This window comes from Myripristis murdjan, chromosome 16 (assembly GCF_902150065.1).
Source record: "Myripristis murdjan chromosome 16, fMyrMur1.1, whole genome shotgun sequence".
Classification (NCBI taxonomy): Eukaryota; Metazoa; Chordata; class Actinopteri; order Holocentriformes; family Holocentridae; genus Myripristis; species Myripristis murdjan.
Window position 1 is genome coordinate 14,742,619 of NC_043995.1, and position 15,529 is coordinate 14,758,147.

The 15,529-nt window shown below is 40.5% G+C and overlaps 1 protein-coding gene across 2 annotated transcripts; it reads left to right on the forward strand.

Moving 5' to 3' along the window:
* The first annotated feature begins 863 nt into the window (after positions 1-863).
* mrs2 (magnesium transporter MRS2) lies at positions 864-15,282 on the forward strand. 2 transcript variants are annotated; one of them, XM_030072914.1, is made up of 13 exons: positions 864-1,192; positions 1,360-1,870; positions 2,549-2,613; positions 3,043-3,079; positions 3,411-3,523; positions 9,143-9,304; positions 9,429-9,559; positions 10,501-10,617; positions 10,979-11,048; positions 11,567-11,649; positions 11,966-12,083; positions 12,537-12,650; positions 13,583-15,282. In XM_030072914.1, exons 2-13 carry the CDS (start codon positions 1,471-1,473, stop codon positions 13,640-13,642), a joined length of 1,470 nt encoding a protein of 489 aa, XP_029928774.1. In that variant the 5' UTR covers positions 864-1,192; positions 1,360-1,470; the 3' UTR covers positions 13,643-15,282. The 2 variants fall into 2 exon arrangements, with proteins under 2 accessions (XP_029928774.1, XP_029928775.1); XM_030072915.1 differs by having other exon boundaries at positions 864-1,030.
* Positions 15,283-15,529: the final 247 nt, after the last annotated feature.

Genomic DNA, 15,529 nt, shown 5'->3' on the forward strand with positions numbered 1-15,529 from the left:
GAGGATGCTGATGCTGACGACTAAAGCTTTGTGCACAGTGGTCCTTTACATGAGATTATTGTTATTATTATTTAATCATATAATTTATTCTTCAACCCGATTATGCACTATGCCTCCATTAAAAGCAAATTAGTATTACTTAACGTTTCATATTTTAATTTTTGTTTCGCTCCTGTGTGACGCGAGCATGTCCAAGAGAGGGGGATAACATCGGGAAGAGCTCTCACTCTGAGCAGGGCGTTATTGCCCCTTGTGAAAGCGAAATCCGATGAGAAAATACAGATGTAAGTGCCTTGGAAAAAAAAAAAAAAATGCAGTTCAGATTCTCCTCTGAGAGGCTGAGCTGGCATTACTGCAAAATTTGGAGAGTAAGATCTTCAGCATCAGATTATTCCATTTCAATTTGTTCACTAAATGGTCAAGAGACGTGAGGACTGTTTAGACTCAACTGGCAAAACATGTGGGATAAGTGTGGGAAAAAATGTGACTAATATCACTGAATTGGCTTGACAATGAGACACATGTAGATTATTCTTACTAGTCCAATTTTTTTATTTTTTATTTTTTTTTTAGTTATTCCACATTTGTCAGTTGAGTCTATATGGTCCTCACTTCAGTCAACTCTCAGCAAATTTTCATAATGCCCCTTTAAAAGAATAGCAGTTGTACTCGTGTACACTATTTTATACCTGAGTGGAAAATAGATCACACACACACACACACACACACACACACACACACACACACACACACACACACACACACACACACACACACACACACACACACACACAATGGTAAGCACTCTGCCAGTAAATAGACGATCTTTGGCGGTGAGTCTACCTCGCCGCGGTGCATTGTGGTCAAGCTCAGTGCTCTTGCCCCTGTCCTCCAGTTGCTAGTAGTTTCTGTGTTTACAGAGTAAAACGCGGCGTTGCGTGGTGTTTTACGGCAGTGTGCAGTGAGACGCGTGTAGCTGGCGGCTGTAACATCGTCTCTTATTTACACGGACGCCTGTCAGTGTGACATGGTCAGTAATGGTGCAGGTTGTCTGAGGATGCTAGCAGCGCACCGGGTAACATGCTGCACTGCGAAGCTGTGTTGACAGTGTTGTGCAAGTAGATACATAACGCCAGGCGACGTGTTGGCGTGCAGTGCGTAGCTCAACAGTTGGAGGAAAACATTGTCGTAGGTAAAAGTAAAAAATCCTGTTTTTCAGCTGCCTGACCTGCCGTCCTGTCCCTGAGCTCTGACTGTTTTACCTTGCCGGCTGAAGTAGAGCGGGTGTTTGGCACTTTAAAGAGGCTGCTTCAGGTTGTTACAGATTTTCAGCCTTTGTATCCCACCTGTTCCCTTTAGATCAGTTTCAGATGGAGACCAATATGTACCCCCAGCATCATCTCCAGCTGTTTTGCGTTCCCCTGATCGCATCACAGCAGCAGTGGTGACTGTCAGCCCTCCAAACCCACAATGGTAGCCTGTGTGAAGACTGTGTTTTGTGCCGGTGTGTGGGCTCAGGCTCTGGAGGTGAGGCTGAGCAGGGTGCTTCCTGACGGCTGTGTGAACTGCAGTAAGACATACCTGCCGTTTGGTGGATGCTTTTACCCAAAGCGCCTTGCTAGTGTTGCAAGTCCATACAGATCCAGCATGGCTGGGAATCGAACCCCCACCCCGAGCAGCGCTGATACAGTGTTGTGCCCATTTAGCTATACAGTCCCACTGGCATGGCACAGCAAGAGCTACAGTCATGTCAGAACAGCTGGCTGCTGCAGTCAGATGTCCCCTGCCTTTAGATGTCAACTAGTACAAAGTCAGTCTTCTGCGGTGAGGAAGGAAAGCCTGCTTCAAGGAGCCACAAAGTGGGGGCATGGTAAGAGTGTGGGTTTGTAGTTGTATGCTGTAAACAGCTGGTGAAAAAAATCTTTCTGTCTATACTGAAAGGTTATTGTCAAGCTCAAGGCTTCCATTATGGCATATTCTGCTCTTTCTATTCCATTTCCATATTGACTAACTGTGATTAATCATCAATTTATCATCTATTATCATATTTTTACATTGTACTACTTTGAATATGGAATGTACCCATAATTTGTCCAAATACTTTCAGCATCCTGAAATCAGGGTATCCTTAATATAAAGGGCTATAGTTTTCAAACAAGGTCTAATAAGGATGAAAATATCCTCACTCTGAAGTTACTAGTCAGCTCTTTTAATAGGATAGTTGTGCAGTCATTTTTCCTAAAAATGAATGTCAAGCCAAAAACAATGTGCTGTGCTGCTCCCTAAACAATTACGGAGCACAATGTGCTCCATTTACATTTTCCAGATAGATGAGGTTGAAGAAGAACATTTTTTCTGTGCTAAAACTTGAGTTTTTCAGTGCACTAGGCTTAGTCCCTTTTTTCTCGCCTCCTCTCTCTGTAGCTGAGACTGAGCACGAGCTGTGCCAGCTGTCCGCTGTGAGGTTTCTGTGTCCAGCGTCATGTCTCGCCTTACATGTAAAGCAGTTTGTCCTTCTGTGATACAGCTCTGCCTTTTCTTTGCACAGTGTCTTTCATCCGCACCAGAGTGACAGAGGCCTCCCTCTCCAGTGTGGTTCCCACTTTTGTTGTGGTAAGACATACACCAAGTTAACTTACAGGTCATCTTGGAGGTCACTGGCTGGTGCTGAAAAGATTCATCAGTTACCAGAAATTTAATTGCTTATCATTTTGATCATTAATGCTTTTAGCAGTATATAAAGCAGAAATACCAAACATGTGCTGGTTACAACTTGCTTGCATGCTAAGAATTTCTACAATCCGTATTGTTATAAAATGAATCAGGGTTCGGTTTTCTGCTGGTCAGAATACATCAGGAAGTATTTGTTAAATATCATGTAGGGCTCTGGTAACTTGTGATTTCAGATTTCCAATGTGAAAAAGTTCTTGATATTGATATTAATAACCCATTAGCTGCAGTGCTGTCACAAGCCACCACTTGGCCTTTTGTATTCAGTATTGATTGTTTTCGTTCACCCATGTTTTGTCTTTTCGCTCCCAGATGAAGTTTGACACAGAAGGAAATGTGACATCATTTGGTAAGTGCTGGAATATCAGTCTATCAATCAACCATTGGTTTTATCAGCTTAACGTTAAATTGGTCTGGTTCTGGAATATTAAATTGTGTCTGTCTGAAGCTGTGAGCAAAAGCAAAAGTTCCTCTGAGTTTTCATGAAGAGCAGGAGGAGAGAGTTTGTTGTTGAGACCGATGCAGCAAGTGTTCGGTATCTTTTTCACACTACGAAAAAAGCATACACTGTTCAGATCATTAATTCATTTTATTTCGTAAATCCTCTTTTATAACTGACACATCAGCAGTTGAATGTTGTTGTTTTTGTTGTTTTGTTGTTGTTTTGGGGTGTAACACAGAGAAGAAGAAAACTGAACTGTGCCAGGAGCTAAGTCTTCAAGCCAGAGACCTGCGCTTTCAGCACAGCACCAGCCTCACTGCTAGAAACAACTGCATTATAATACGGATGGAGGTACACTCTCTTTCTCTCGCATACACACTTCATGTTCAGCGTCAGCCTCAGTGCATCTTTTCACAGGGGATTGGTAGAATTTCCCCACTTAGCCCCGTGATTTCATGCTTTTCTATAAAATAGTGAATATGTCATTTCTAGGAAGTTAGAGAAGGAAAAACAGCAAGATAAAATGTGATGGTCACAGAGCAGTGAAAAGGCCTGGCTCAGTCACGCTTTCACTGCACCTCCTCCGCTGGCTGGTCACTTCCCCCAGCTGAACTGAGGAGGACAGTCCTTGGCCCGCACCACCGTCAAATGTTTTCCGGAGGGCGTTTCGGAGATGGTGAAATAGAACCAGCAATCATCTTGGTCCCTCTCTTTACAGTGGACAGTATTCTGCTGGTAACCACTAGGCAGATCGTTTCTGGTGTCCACCATTGTTATGTTGTAGTCGCACTCGCACCTGAGAAAGCAAAACAAGAGAGTGCAGGAAGAGGTATGAACACTCTTGTCAGCTGGAAATGGATAGTTAAGGCAAAACGAGACAAAATAATGTATGTAATAATGATCAACTATCTATTGTTAGCATTAATGTCCATACATTAACAGAATTTGACATGTGTTCTCCCATTATGACCTAGAAAAATTATCCATGCTTTGTTTTTCCAGAATTGATTTAATTTACTTTTATATGTTATTCTCTGCAGGTTCATCTGCTTATAGATTTTTACATTCTTTGTGCAGCTCTCTGTGCAGAAAACATTTGAAAAACCTTCGAGCTATTTCAGCTGCCATACCACATCATATTACCTCTCCTTAGGTAACTCCTTGAGGTAAAACCAACACATTCTCACCTGTCTTTCTTGCTCCCTCTCCCGAATGCGTGACACTCAACACAGTCTTTGTTCAGGGCACAAGTCCCTGGACAAGTAGGGCAGATCTCACAGGTTGGGCCCATAAATGGCAGCATACATCTACAGCGGCCACAGTCACAGGTCCCATGCCCGTTACACAGCTGCTGGTTGGTTGCCATGCAGGAAGCAGTTTCCAAGGAGCAGCTGCAGTCTGTACCCGTCCAGCCGGCATCACAAATACACTGCCCGCACTCACACAACCCGTGGCCTCCACATAGTCTGTTACATAAAATTGTTATCCTGTTTAAAGACAGTTCTGCCATATCTATGATTAATATACTTAAACACACAGTAAGTGCTGTTAGACAGAAACTAAAAATACTTGAATAAGTGAAACCATTTAAAAAAAAACAAAAACAAAAAGAGGTAATCAAAAAATATCAGTCATGCATAATTCCTAAAATAATTTGCTTGTGCTATAATGAGTTCAACAAAACACGTAAATGTAAGTGTGATAAACCACAGTTTATATTGAGTTTTGCCTTCGGGTTTCCCAAAGGTGTCAGATGTGTGCGTTTGTGGTTTCAACCTGCTGCTGTCATCGAGCAAGGACATTTGCTCACTATGACTGGGAAAAAGAATCAAGAAAAATGGATTTGTGGTTGAAACATGGCAGCAATACAGCTGTGAACAAAAAGAAGTAAAAAAAAAAAAAAAAAAAAAAAAAAAAGCAAAAACATGGCCAACAAAATATCGTCAGTATCCAGTTGGATCTATTTCAAAGTGGGTTCATTACTGAAAAAACTTTGAGTACCACTTAGGTAAGGCATGATGGGCTTGTTGACAGACTGATTCTTGGGAATTTGGATAAAACAGGTTTTCATTTTGAAAAAAAAAAAGTGAGTTAAATTACAAAATCTGAAGGTATATCATTATAGGCCAAGGTCTTGGCTGTTCAGCAATGTACCGGTGCAACCTCCTCATTTTGCATTTTTTTCATAAAATAGTTTTTTCCAGTTATTAGGCTATTTTGTTTTTGTCAACACCGTCACCGTAATGTTTTTTTTTTTAATTTGAAAAACATATTTTTGTATTAAAGAGACTATTACTTTAATAATTCAACAGCCCCAAAGAAACATATCGTAAGCATATTCATTTAAAACCAATATAACTGCCTCTGACGGTGGTGACAGTGGCCTCATTACAACATACATTTCCAAAATTTATACCACTCAAGTCAATGGCTTCTTGCTTAACAACTTTATTTATCTATTTGGTACAAAAAATAACAATCCTGAGCACTGTTATAAGCATTTTTCAGACTTCAGTCATCACTGTCAGACAGAAAACCTGACGGTGGTGACAAAAACCTGCTCTTTCACATGATGAGCATGAGTTGTTCACATTAGCCAGCTTGTTTTCACCCTGTTGCTACCTGCATCAGACCTCTCCTTAAAAAGTATACATTTATTCCATAATCTAATCTAATATTTTTTATACAGAAGTGACGGTGTTGACAATTTATGGTTGTGACAGTAGCAGTGTCCAGAAATATGAAGAGATTTAAGAGAAAATAGAAAACTTCCAGGAGCCTGAGCGGTCTTGAAGCATGCAGTAGAGCTGAAGGTTTGAAAAGGGATCCTCAGGAATGTAATTGACCTTGTAGTTTTTTTATTATTATTTTTTAAATAAATATCTGACGGTGGTGACGAATATCTTGGACACATTTTGAGCAACCACAAAATAATAGTAAATATTGTTCAAAACCCATCGTTTGTAGTTTTTAATACATATTATGATGTACTCTTTCATGTGGTAAAGATATTATTCAATGAAATTATTACTTTTTGTTGTTTTAATCAAGTTGAAATGATTATCTCCTATCCGAGGATAACTGGTTTTGTAGGCCATGGGCCAACATATAATCATTAAATTAATACAAATTAAAAATAAACCTATGAAAGAACCTTACAAATGCCTTACAAAGGACCCCCTGATTATGCCCTTGATTCTTTTTATTCATTAAAATGTTGTAATTTTCCAGCAGAAATAGCATTTTTCTTAGTGGGACATGATTTATCCAAATTCTCAAGAATCAGTGGACAGCAACAGAGCCATCTGAGAACAGTTTTAGATTTTGTCACTGTCTAATATAATTCCACAATAAAAGTGGAAATAAGAGGCTGTAATCCAAATTGTTTCCTAATAATTGTCGCATACCTGTTCATGGCACGTGGACAGTCAAAGTTGGTGCACTCGCAGTACCGTCCGCTGAACCTTTCTGCTGGATTTTCTCGCTTGTAACAGTCGCATGTTCCTAGTATACAGTCTCCACGGTTGCTGCACAATGGGGCATTGGGGCCAGAGCGACAAGAATGCTCGTCATCCGGAATTAAAAATTTACTTGAATCAAGGTTCACCTCGCATTGGCGTCCAATGTAAGGCTCATTGCACATACACTTTCCACACGTCAGAGTCCCATGGCGTGTGCAGGCAGGGCTGTTTTCCACACGGTCTTTCATGCAGTCACACTGACCTGGGTGGAAATTGGTTAGAAAGGCTAACTCAATACATATGGCACCTTTTGCAAGATGCTTATTATTTGTTGATAAATGTCCATCCTTTTCTCATTCTGCTACTGTATTTGAAGTATCAGATATAACATATTACACTGATGGCAGCTGAAGCTCACTACTCCAATAGTAAGGCTGCAAACAGACTTTATGGTCCAAATACCTGGCTTGAAAAAAAAAAAAAAAAACATACTCACACTGCAAAGTCAGCTGTAGCTCCAAACTCAGTGCGAAGCCTCTGGGTGTGATTTGAACGGGCCAGGATCCAGTACTGTCTTTGAGACACTTGGCTGCTTCCACATTCACCTACAGTGATTAGGGGTCATTGTGTTGATGATATTATTGATTTGATTATTGGATGTTTACTCATGCTTCCCAGATAAGGAACCCTATCAATTTTGATTTCATCATCACCTTTCCTCCACTGCCATCTTCTGGCTAAAATGTCAAACATCTATCTAGCAGATTACCATGAAATTTTGTGAATACATTCATGCTCCTTAGAAGGAGAACCTGTCAGCTTTAGTGATCTCATGAGTCGACCTTTCCTCTAATGCCACACTCAGGCCAAAATGTATGGACCCTGTGCTCCCACTACTTGGATTTCACTGGCATGCTGGTGCTGGTTTACATACTGGGAGTACCCCATGTCACTGTTATGTATGCATACCTGTATGATGAGGGGGTTTCCAGAAGCAGTGCTGTTGAATGTAATGTTAACCCCCTGTGGCAGAGGACTGGTGTCCAAGACCAGCTCTGTGACGGGCTGGTCATTAGCCAGGGTGATGGTTAGAGGGAAGGACTGACCCACACCAGGCCTCAAACTCAGCCTCAGCTCCTGCGGCTGGAGGAAGATAGTCTTGGCCTCACTCTGCTCAGTTCTGTAGAGATTCAGCAATCATCAGCAATAATAATGTAATAATTGAAATATTAGGATCCTATATGATGTTCTGCAATCTCTGATATAAATAGTTTTTTGGAGTTTAACTTGTCTTGAGTTGGCCACTCTACAGCATATCAACCATGAGAAATCTCTGTTGCAGCCCCTCCTAGTACATTGTAGTTTTGAATAGTGACGTTTAAAAGTCTTTAAACAAGGCTGACCTACCTGCTGTCATTCCTGACAACCTGCACACCACCCTGAGGGTGATAGATGTGTCTTTGGCTACAGTTTGCTTCCTCTAGCGCCTCCCGGGTATTACAGTGAATTTTAGCCTCGGGGTCGGTGCACCAAGCACACGCCGGGTCAGCCTGGATGCACTGGCTGCAGCTGAAGCCAGACCGGACACAAGTGTATTCCTCGGCCCAGCTGCAACACAGTAGACCCAGCAGCAGGCAAACACAGAGCAGCTTCACCGCCATCCTGCAGTGACTGTGTAGCAGTAGGAGGATGTTTATCAAGCTAGTTAAGTCAGTCATCATTTTAAGCATTAAAGCGTAAGGCAATGAGAGCAGCAGGAAATAAAAAAGAAAAGTTAAAAAAGTAAAAAAATAAATCGAGCAAAAAAAAAAGGTGAGAACCAGTACATTACCTGAATCTGGTGTTATGTATTGAATCCTTACTTGTTGATGCTGCTGCTCTCTGTGCTAACTGCTTGTGCAGAGTCAAGTCTGTGACATACAGACAAACTTCAGTCTAATATTAACCTGACCTGAACTTCTACTGAACCAGAATCAATGTAGCTTTCCTGATTAGTGCGCATATTTTTGACAAAAACAAACACTAAAACAAGCACAGAAGGTTGCATCCGTCTGGATCATTGTCCTTAACTCACAACTGGAATTGTGCCTGCTTCTGCTATTATTTACAGATCAAAGTCAGCCATGTGCATGTATGCAGTCATGCATGCACATACACACATGTCATGCATTCCCATTACATGAGGATAGCAAAATGTCAAAATCAAACTTGAATAATAAAAAAAATAAAAAGTCATGAATCGATTATTAGACACTCAGTTTGGTTTAAAATTGAAGGCACTTTTTTTTCCTTTAAAATTTTTAAGAATGTAATTTGATAGAGCATCTTTACGAGGTCTTTGATACATAACCTGAGAATGTGGATGAAGATGTAGGTAAATGGCATAAGCGTATAATTGATCCCGTATTATGGATCAAAGTTCAGACTGCTGGAGCTGTTCCTCAATAGAAAACACAGTCAGAACCGCATGACCCCAGACCCTCTCTCCCTCTCTCTTCTCTGTCCCCAGTCTTTGAAAGCCATAGTGACCCCCCAGTGCCTTTTGGTGTTGGATTTCCGCGGTTTGGGTTTGGAGCGTTGGCTGGTGCTGGAGCTCGCCCCGCAGCTGGCATCACAGTCTCACTCTCTGCCCTTTGAGTTCAGAGCACTGGAGGCCATCCTGCAGCACAGGGTATGTTTAGACAGTGATTTGTTTGCTGTGTGTGTGTGTGTGTGTGTGTGTGTGTGTGTGTGTGTGTGTGTGTGTGTGTGTGTGTGCCTTTTTTATATGTTTCTTCATGCATGTTTGTCGATAGGTGAACACTCTCCAAGCCCGGCTGAGTGAAGTCCATCCAGTAATAGTTGACACCTTAGAGTCCCTAGTGGATCCTAAACTCCTTTCTGCTGATAGAAGCAAACTACATGTACTGCTACAGAACAGTAAGAGGTAACAGACACACACACACACACACACACACACACACACACACACACACACACGCACACATACGCACATACTTATATAAAGTAAGACACAAATGCCTGTAATTCTGATGGATTTGAGGAACTGGGTCGCTGTCTCTAGGACTGGACTGGTTTCCTCTTTCTGGTTTCCTCTTTTCCTCTTCCTCTTCCTCTTTCCTTTTCCTCTGTCCCTATAAGTGAAATTGTGTCCTCTGCCTCATGAATCACGTATGGTGTGCCTCGAGGCTTCAGCTCCAGAGGCCTTTTTCCATACACGTGTGCTGGCTGGGATTCGAAATGGCTGCTTCACATAAACAATATTAGTGCAACTAAGAAAAAAATATTTTATGTGGTTAGATTATCAGCTACGGTCCAACTTTCACGGTTGACGCTGTAGCGACTTCCTGGGTTGCCAGCAGCTTTGTTTCAGAGCTGTTCAGTTTCTCTCTGACCAATGAATGATGACTAAGCCCTGTGATGCCGCTCCAGCCCACTTGAGGCCGCAGCTCAGCACAACTTAGTACGCTTTAACTGGTAATGGAAATGCAAATTAGCGCAGCACGGTTCAGCTCTGCGCAGCCAAAGGTGGCAGTGAAAAAACAACATTGGATCGATATTGTTTTCTTTATGTATGTTACCTTCATGGCCACAACTTTTCAGCCTAGAATCTCCTTTATTTTGGCTTGAAATTTTGAATAGATCTCCAGCTATCTCCTGGTCCTTTAACCCTTATCAACCGTAGCGTCTAAGAATTTAGGAGTCATCTTTAATGTTTTTAGCATCAAAAAGTTACTTGATGTTTCTGTGACCATGGGAATGCATCTCTGTCTTTAGGTCTCAATCGGACTTAGATACAGACTTGAAAGTAGAGCGTTCAAGGATTTTGTTTTGTTGAAGATCTTTCTGTCTCTTTCTGTCTGTCAGTTTGTCAGAGTTGGAGACGGACATAAAAGTGTTTAAGGATTCCCTGTGGAAGATTCTGGATGAGGAAGAGATCATTGAAGAACTCTGTCTCACCAAGTGGACAGACCCAAGAGTTTTGTATGTCACACACACACACACACACACACACACACACACACACACACACACATACATTTGTCTTGTTTGTTTTTCATGCACCTAGACAAAACAAAAAAACAAGCACTGACACTATGTGTTAACTAAACAAGGTTTAACAGCAGTAGAGGTTTTGAGATGGTAACATTTCAGTTGACGTTTGTAGTCTTTCTTAACTAGTTAAGTGCACCTACATGTTTAGTTATTATCAGAAAAGAATGCCTGAAAATATGTTGCGTTTTAAATCAAAATGTTTGAGAATAAATCTGATAAAGTTTAGGTGATCAGCCATTTCATTCTTGCATATTCATGTGTCTTTATGTCTGCCTGTCTGCCTTTATAGTGAGGAGAGCAGTCTGGGTATTGACCATGCTGAGGAGATGGAGCTCCTGTTGGAGAATTATTACATGCAGGTAGTGCTGTTAATTAAAAAAAAAAAAAAAAATCTCAGTTGGCAATCAGATCTGAAACCATTTTACTGTTTCTTCAAATATTCGAATGTTTCTTCCCCTTATTGTTTTAAATTTTGTGTGCAAAGCTGACTTTTCATGAAATGTGCTATAGAAATAAAAATGACTTTACTTAAAAATGTAGAGCATGATAATGTCCAGCCTTTTGCCAGCGAACGGAAACTACATCACTAAAATAATGTGACATAGTTTCTAAATGGCATCAGCGGTGGCAACATCAATGGCATTTAATGTGTCCTTGTCCTTGTTGCACCATCTAAAGCATTGATACATCTCTCTTTAAAAAAAAAAAAAAAACCTCTTATATGTAATGCATTTGACCAGTAAATAAGATGCTGACTCTTGCTGACTGAGCATGTCTGCTGACACCGAATGCAAACCAAGCACATAACAAAGTCACTCTTGTCATGCATGTAATCTTTTCAGCTGCTCTGATAGTGTTTGTAAACTGCTCCATGCAGGCTGAAGAGCTGGGCAACGAGACCAGAGAACTCAAAGGACTGATAGACGACTCTGAGAGCGTCATCTTTATCAATCTGGACAGGTACACATACATACATATTATACATGCAGGTGTGTGTTATATATGTGTGTGAACAAAGGACACTGACCCTTTTCATGTACTCACTTTCCCTGGTAACTAAATACTTCTCTTTTCCTCTCTACGCAGTAATTGATAAAGTAATTCAGTTACTTGTGAGAGAAGTAACTCATAAATGTAACTAATAATTAATTTAATTTGCACAACACTGGTACCTAAATTATTTAAGTTGTTCCCTAAAAGACACATTGAAAGTCCTTGTGGAATGACATTATATCATGCATCTCTTATATCATTGTATTTTTTCTCCATCCTCTAGTCACCGTAACGTGATGATGCGTCTGAATCTGCAGCTGACTATGGGAACCTTCTCCCTGTCCTTATTTGGTCTGATGGGTGTGGCCTTTGGAATGAATCTGGAGTCGTCCTTTGAGGAGGTGAGTCAGTTTCGCTTCCTGTGAACAGTCTGTCGAGCCCAGATCAGGAGTCTGATGTCAACTACGGGGCCAATGACGTTTTCCAGTGGCTCTGACTAGATTTGCATTTACACAAAGGGCACATGGCACCCTCAGACAGCTCAAGAATGTATATATATATATGTGTGTGTGTGTGTGTGTGTGTGTGTGTGTGTTTACCTGTGTTGTGTCTACTAAAAGCAAACAGAATGGTAGCTAAAATACAAAGTTGTCCGTTTTAGTTTTATTTCTGTTCAGTGTGATCTTGAGTGCTGTTTTGTGGATGTGTGTGTCTTCCAGTGTCTTGTGCCTCCTTGAGTGCATTTGCCTTACATGTATGCATTCATGTCTGCCGGTATAGCTGTGTGTGCTGACTTCTGTTAGTGTGTATACCCACAGATGTATGTGTGGTTGTTTGTTTGTGTGTATCACCAGGACCCGCGTGTTTTCTGGCTGGTGACAGGCATCATGTTCTTGGGCAGTGGGCTGATATGGAGACGACTGCTGTCATTCCTAGGACGACATCTAGAGCCCTCAGTACCCCCACCGGTAACACACACACACACACACACACATAGCAGGCGTATTGATTAGCACATTCATGAAATAACAGGATGGATACACTCATAGTACTGCAAGATTTTTAGTGGAGGAAATTCAGATCAAATTCTACTCCAGAGTGAATGTAGATACATCTGTCTTAAATTGCTGCACCCGTAGTGGCTTAAATGAAGAATTACATACAACCTGTTTTCTGTGACTCAGTTTAATTGTCTTTCGATACCAGTTTGCCTCATTTCTAGTATAAAAACTAACATCTGTGTGTATATATAACAGTATGTGTATGAGAATGTGTTGGTGCTATGGCATTATGTTATCCTAATGTCTTTGTAATGTAACTGGCCTCATGACTGTTCAGTCAAGCCCTAGATCACTGACTGGGTGCACCTTTGTGAGTAACAGGGTGTCTCATTATGTATCGCTCTGTTTGCACTGAGGAAAGTCCTTCATGGACTGAAACGTCTGCACCTCTGTCCATCTTTGTCTGTACAATACTCTAATGTACATAACAGAAATCCAAAATCCAGACTCCAGTCTGAATTTCTTTTTTCTCTGTGTGCAAGTGCTCTCTTGCTGCAGTTCAGCTTTTTCCCTGACTACAGCGCAAGAACACAAAAGAAACAAGGGACAGTTTTTTTTTATTGTGCAGCTTGACCCCCATAAACCACAGTATTGCAAAATTTTTGATCAAAGTGTTGCCCTCTACCAAATGTCATGTCATATCTTTTTTTAAGCTATATGGCAAAAATATAAAACTTGTGATGCCCAAAATTTACAAATATTTATAAAATAGCTGGTTTTCCTTTTCAGCAAGTGCACACGCAAGTGCACACATCTCAACATGGAGATTAATTTATGAATGACACTGATCAAAGATCAAGTGTTTAAAGTGATGTGTTTGGTTTTTGTGATTACCCCAGATCCCTCCACCCTGGAAGAGAAATCTTAAATCATCAGACATCAAGGCAGGAGTCAGATGATTCTCCTCTGCAGCTCTGTTGAATATCATCAGACCTCCTAGCTGCTCTGAAGCTTTAAAGGTGCTTCCATTACCACCCTGGACCCCCTGACAGCTCTGCAAAGCCTGGGAGCATTTATTTTAACACTTACCCTGATTATTTTACCTCTCGGGGCCCCAGCAAAGGTTGAAACTAACTGTATCCAGATGGCAGAAGACAACATTGAATACTTCTAGCATAAGCCAGACTTGGTCTTTGGAGATTTGTAGCAAACAGCTGTTTTTGTCAGTGTCAGTTCCTGTGTCCCAAACGTTACCTTTCTGGATACTGTGTCAGCACTGCGTCAGGCATTTGATTGGTTTGCTCTAATATAATGTGGGTCAAGTATGTGGGCAGAAAGCATTGCATTGTCATCACTGGGTTTTGCGTCAGTAAAAATGGATGGGCGCCAGGACTAGTGGCAGCATTGGAAATGAGACCAAGAGCCCGCCCACTAACAGGATTAAATAATACCTCAACTGGAGTTGTCGTTCATTTGATAGATGACTAAAGAATATTAATTGCATAAAGTATATAATATGAATACATGACCTTAATGAAGTTGTGAAGTCTGTTGATTTTATTTATGTACTGTACATACAGAATGATTTCATAAGTGATAGCTTATATGCTCATTGAATAAGAATTTTCCTTTTCTCTATCTGCTGAGTTGTGTAACAATTTTTCAGTAGTTACAACTTCAGAAAAGTAGGATTCTTTTTTAAATCTCTGAAAAGTTTTCTGTTTGATTTATTTGAATCTGAACCTCAAGTTATGGATTTAAAGTCAGCAATACACTGGACAGGTTTTTTGGCAACCCTCATGGATAATGACAGCAGAGGAGCTGCCTCAGCATTGTTCCCTCAGTTTTTCAGTCACATGATGTTTTATTAATGGAAAACATTTCATTACTTTTTTGACACTGTTTCTCAATTTGTTCTTAGAAGGATTGCCCATCGACAAAAAAATCCTGATCGTGTTACATCTGTAAATAGTCTCAATATGCAAGCAACTTTTGCAGGAGTCTGACTTTAGAGACATTATTTACTTTCTGCTATTTAGGTTTTGAGTGTGTCCTTAATGTTTCGGACGTTGACGGTCCAATATCTGTGAAATTCCTCTACCAAAGTAAAGCTTTGCCATTCCGTGGGTAAGCATTTTCCTCCAAAGCAACTTGTAGCCATCGTTCTCCATCACTCTGCAGCTACAGCATACATAAGTGACACACACATTTCCCAGGCGCAAAAAAATGAAAAACCTGTTTGATCATGTTGGAGGTCAGCCAACACAAAGAGCTGCTTTAAGACGTTTCTTCAAATTAACTTAATAACTTCGAATATGAAAGTATGATCAAAGGCTTAATGCACTGAAGTTATTAAGTAGTTCGGTGTAACTTGGATGTTTACTCACATTTAAGCAAAATCAGTATACAGCTACTCTCAGTCCACAGCACAGTAAGCGACAACCACTGCCTAATAACTCATTTTCTCTAATACGTCTTCAAGCATCTGACTCAAGAAGTAATGATCTCTTCATGGATTTACCACAGCATACAATAGTCTCAAAAAAAAAAAAAAAAAAAAAAAAAATCGAGGAGTTAATCCACTCTCAGGTAGTTGAATCTGTATGTATGAAAACAATCATTTGTGCTGAGAGTGTCGTTTTGTCTGTATTACCAGAGTACACCTTCATGTTGTATGAATAAAATCTACTAACTTACATGTATTCAGTAATTGTGGCATCTTTTTATGATAAAATTATTCACAAAAGAGCACATTTCTGCTGTGCTGAAGATAATTCATGTTGCTAAAAGTAAACAAAAGTGTTTACCATTGAGGCCTTTTTCTTTCTTTCTTTCTTTCTTTCTTT

What these genes read in the sequence shown, in the direction of transcription:
- mrs2 (XM_030072914.1), top strand. Translation starts at nt 1,471, where the DNA reads ATGGTAGCCTGTGTGAAGACTGTGTTTTGTGCCGGTGTGTGGGCTCAG. An exon ending in ATCTTTATCAATCTGGACAG is followed by an intron (nt 11,650 to 11,965) that starts GTACACATACAT and finishes TCCATCCTCTAG; the next exon opens with TCACCGTAACGTGATGATGC. An exon ending in TGGAGTCGTCCTTTGAGGAG is followed by an intron (nt 12,084 to 12,536) that starts GTGAGTCAGTTT and finishes GTGTATCACCAG; the next exon opens with GACCCGCGTGTTTTCTGGCT.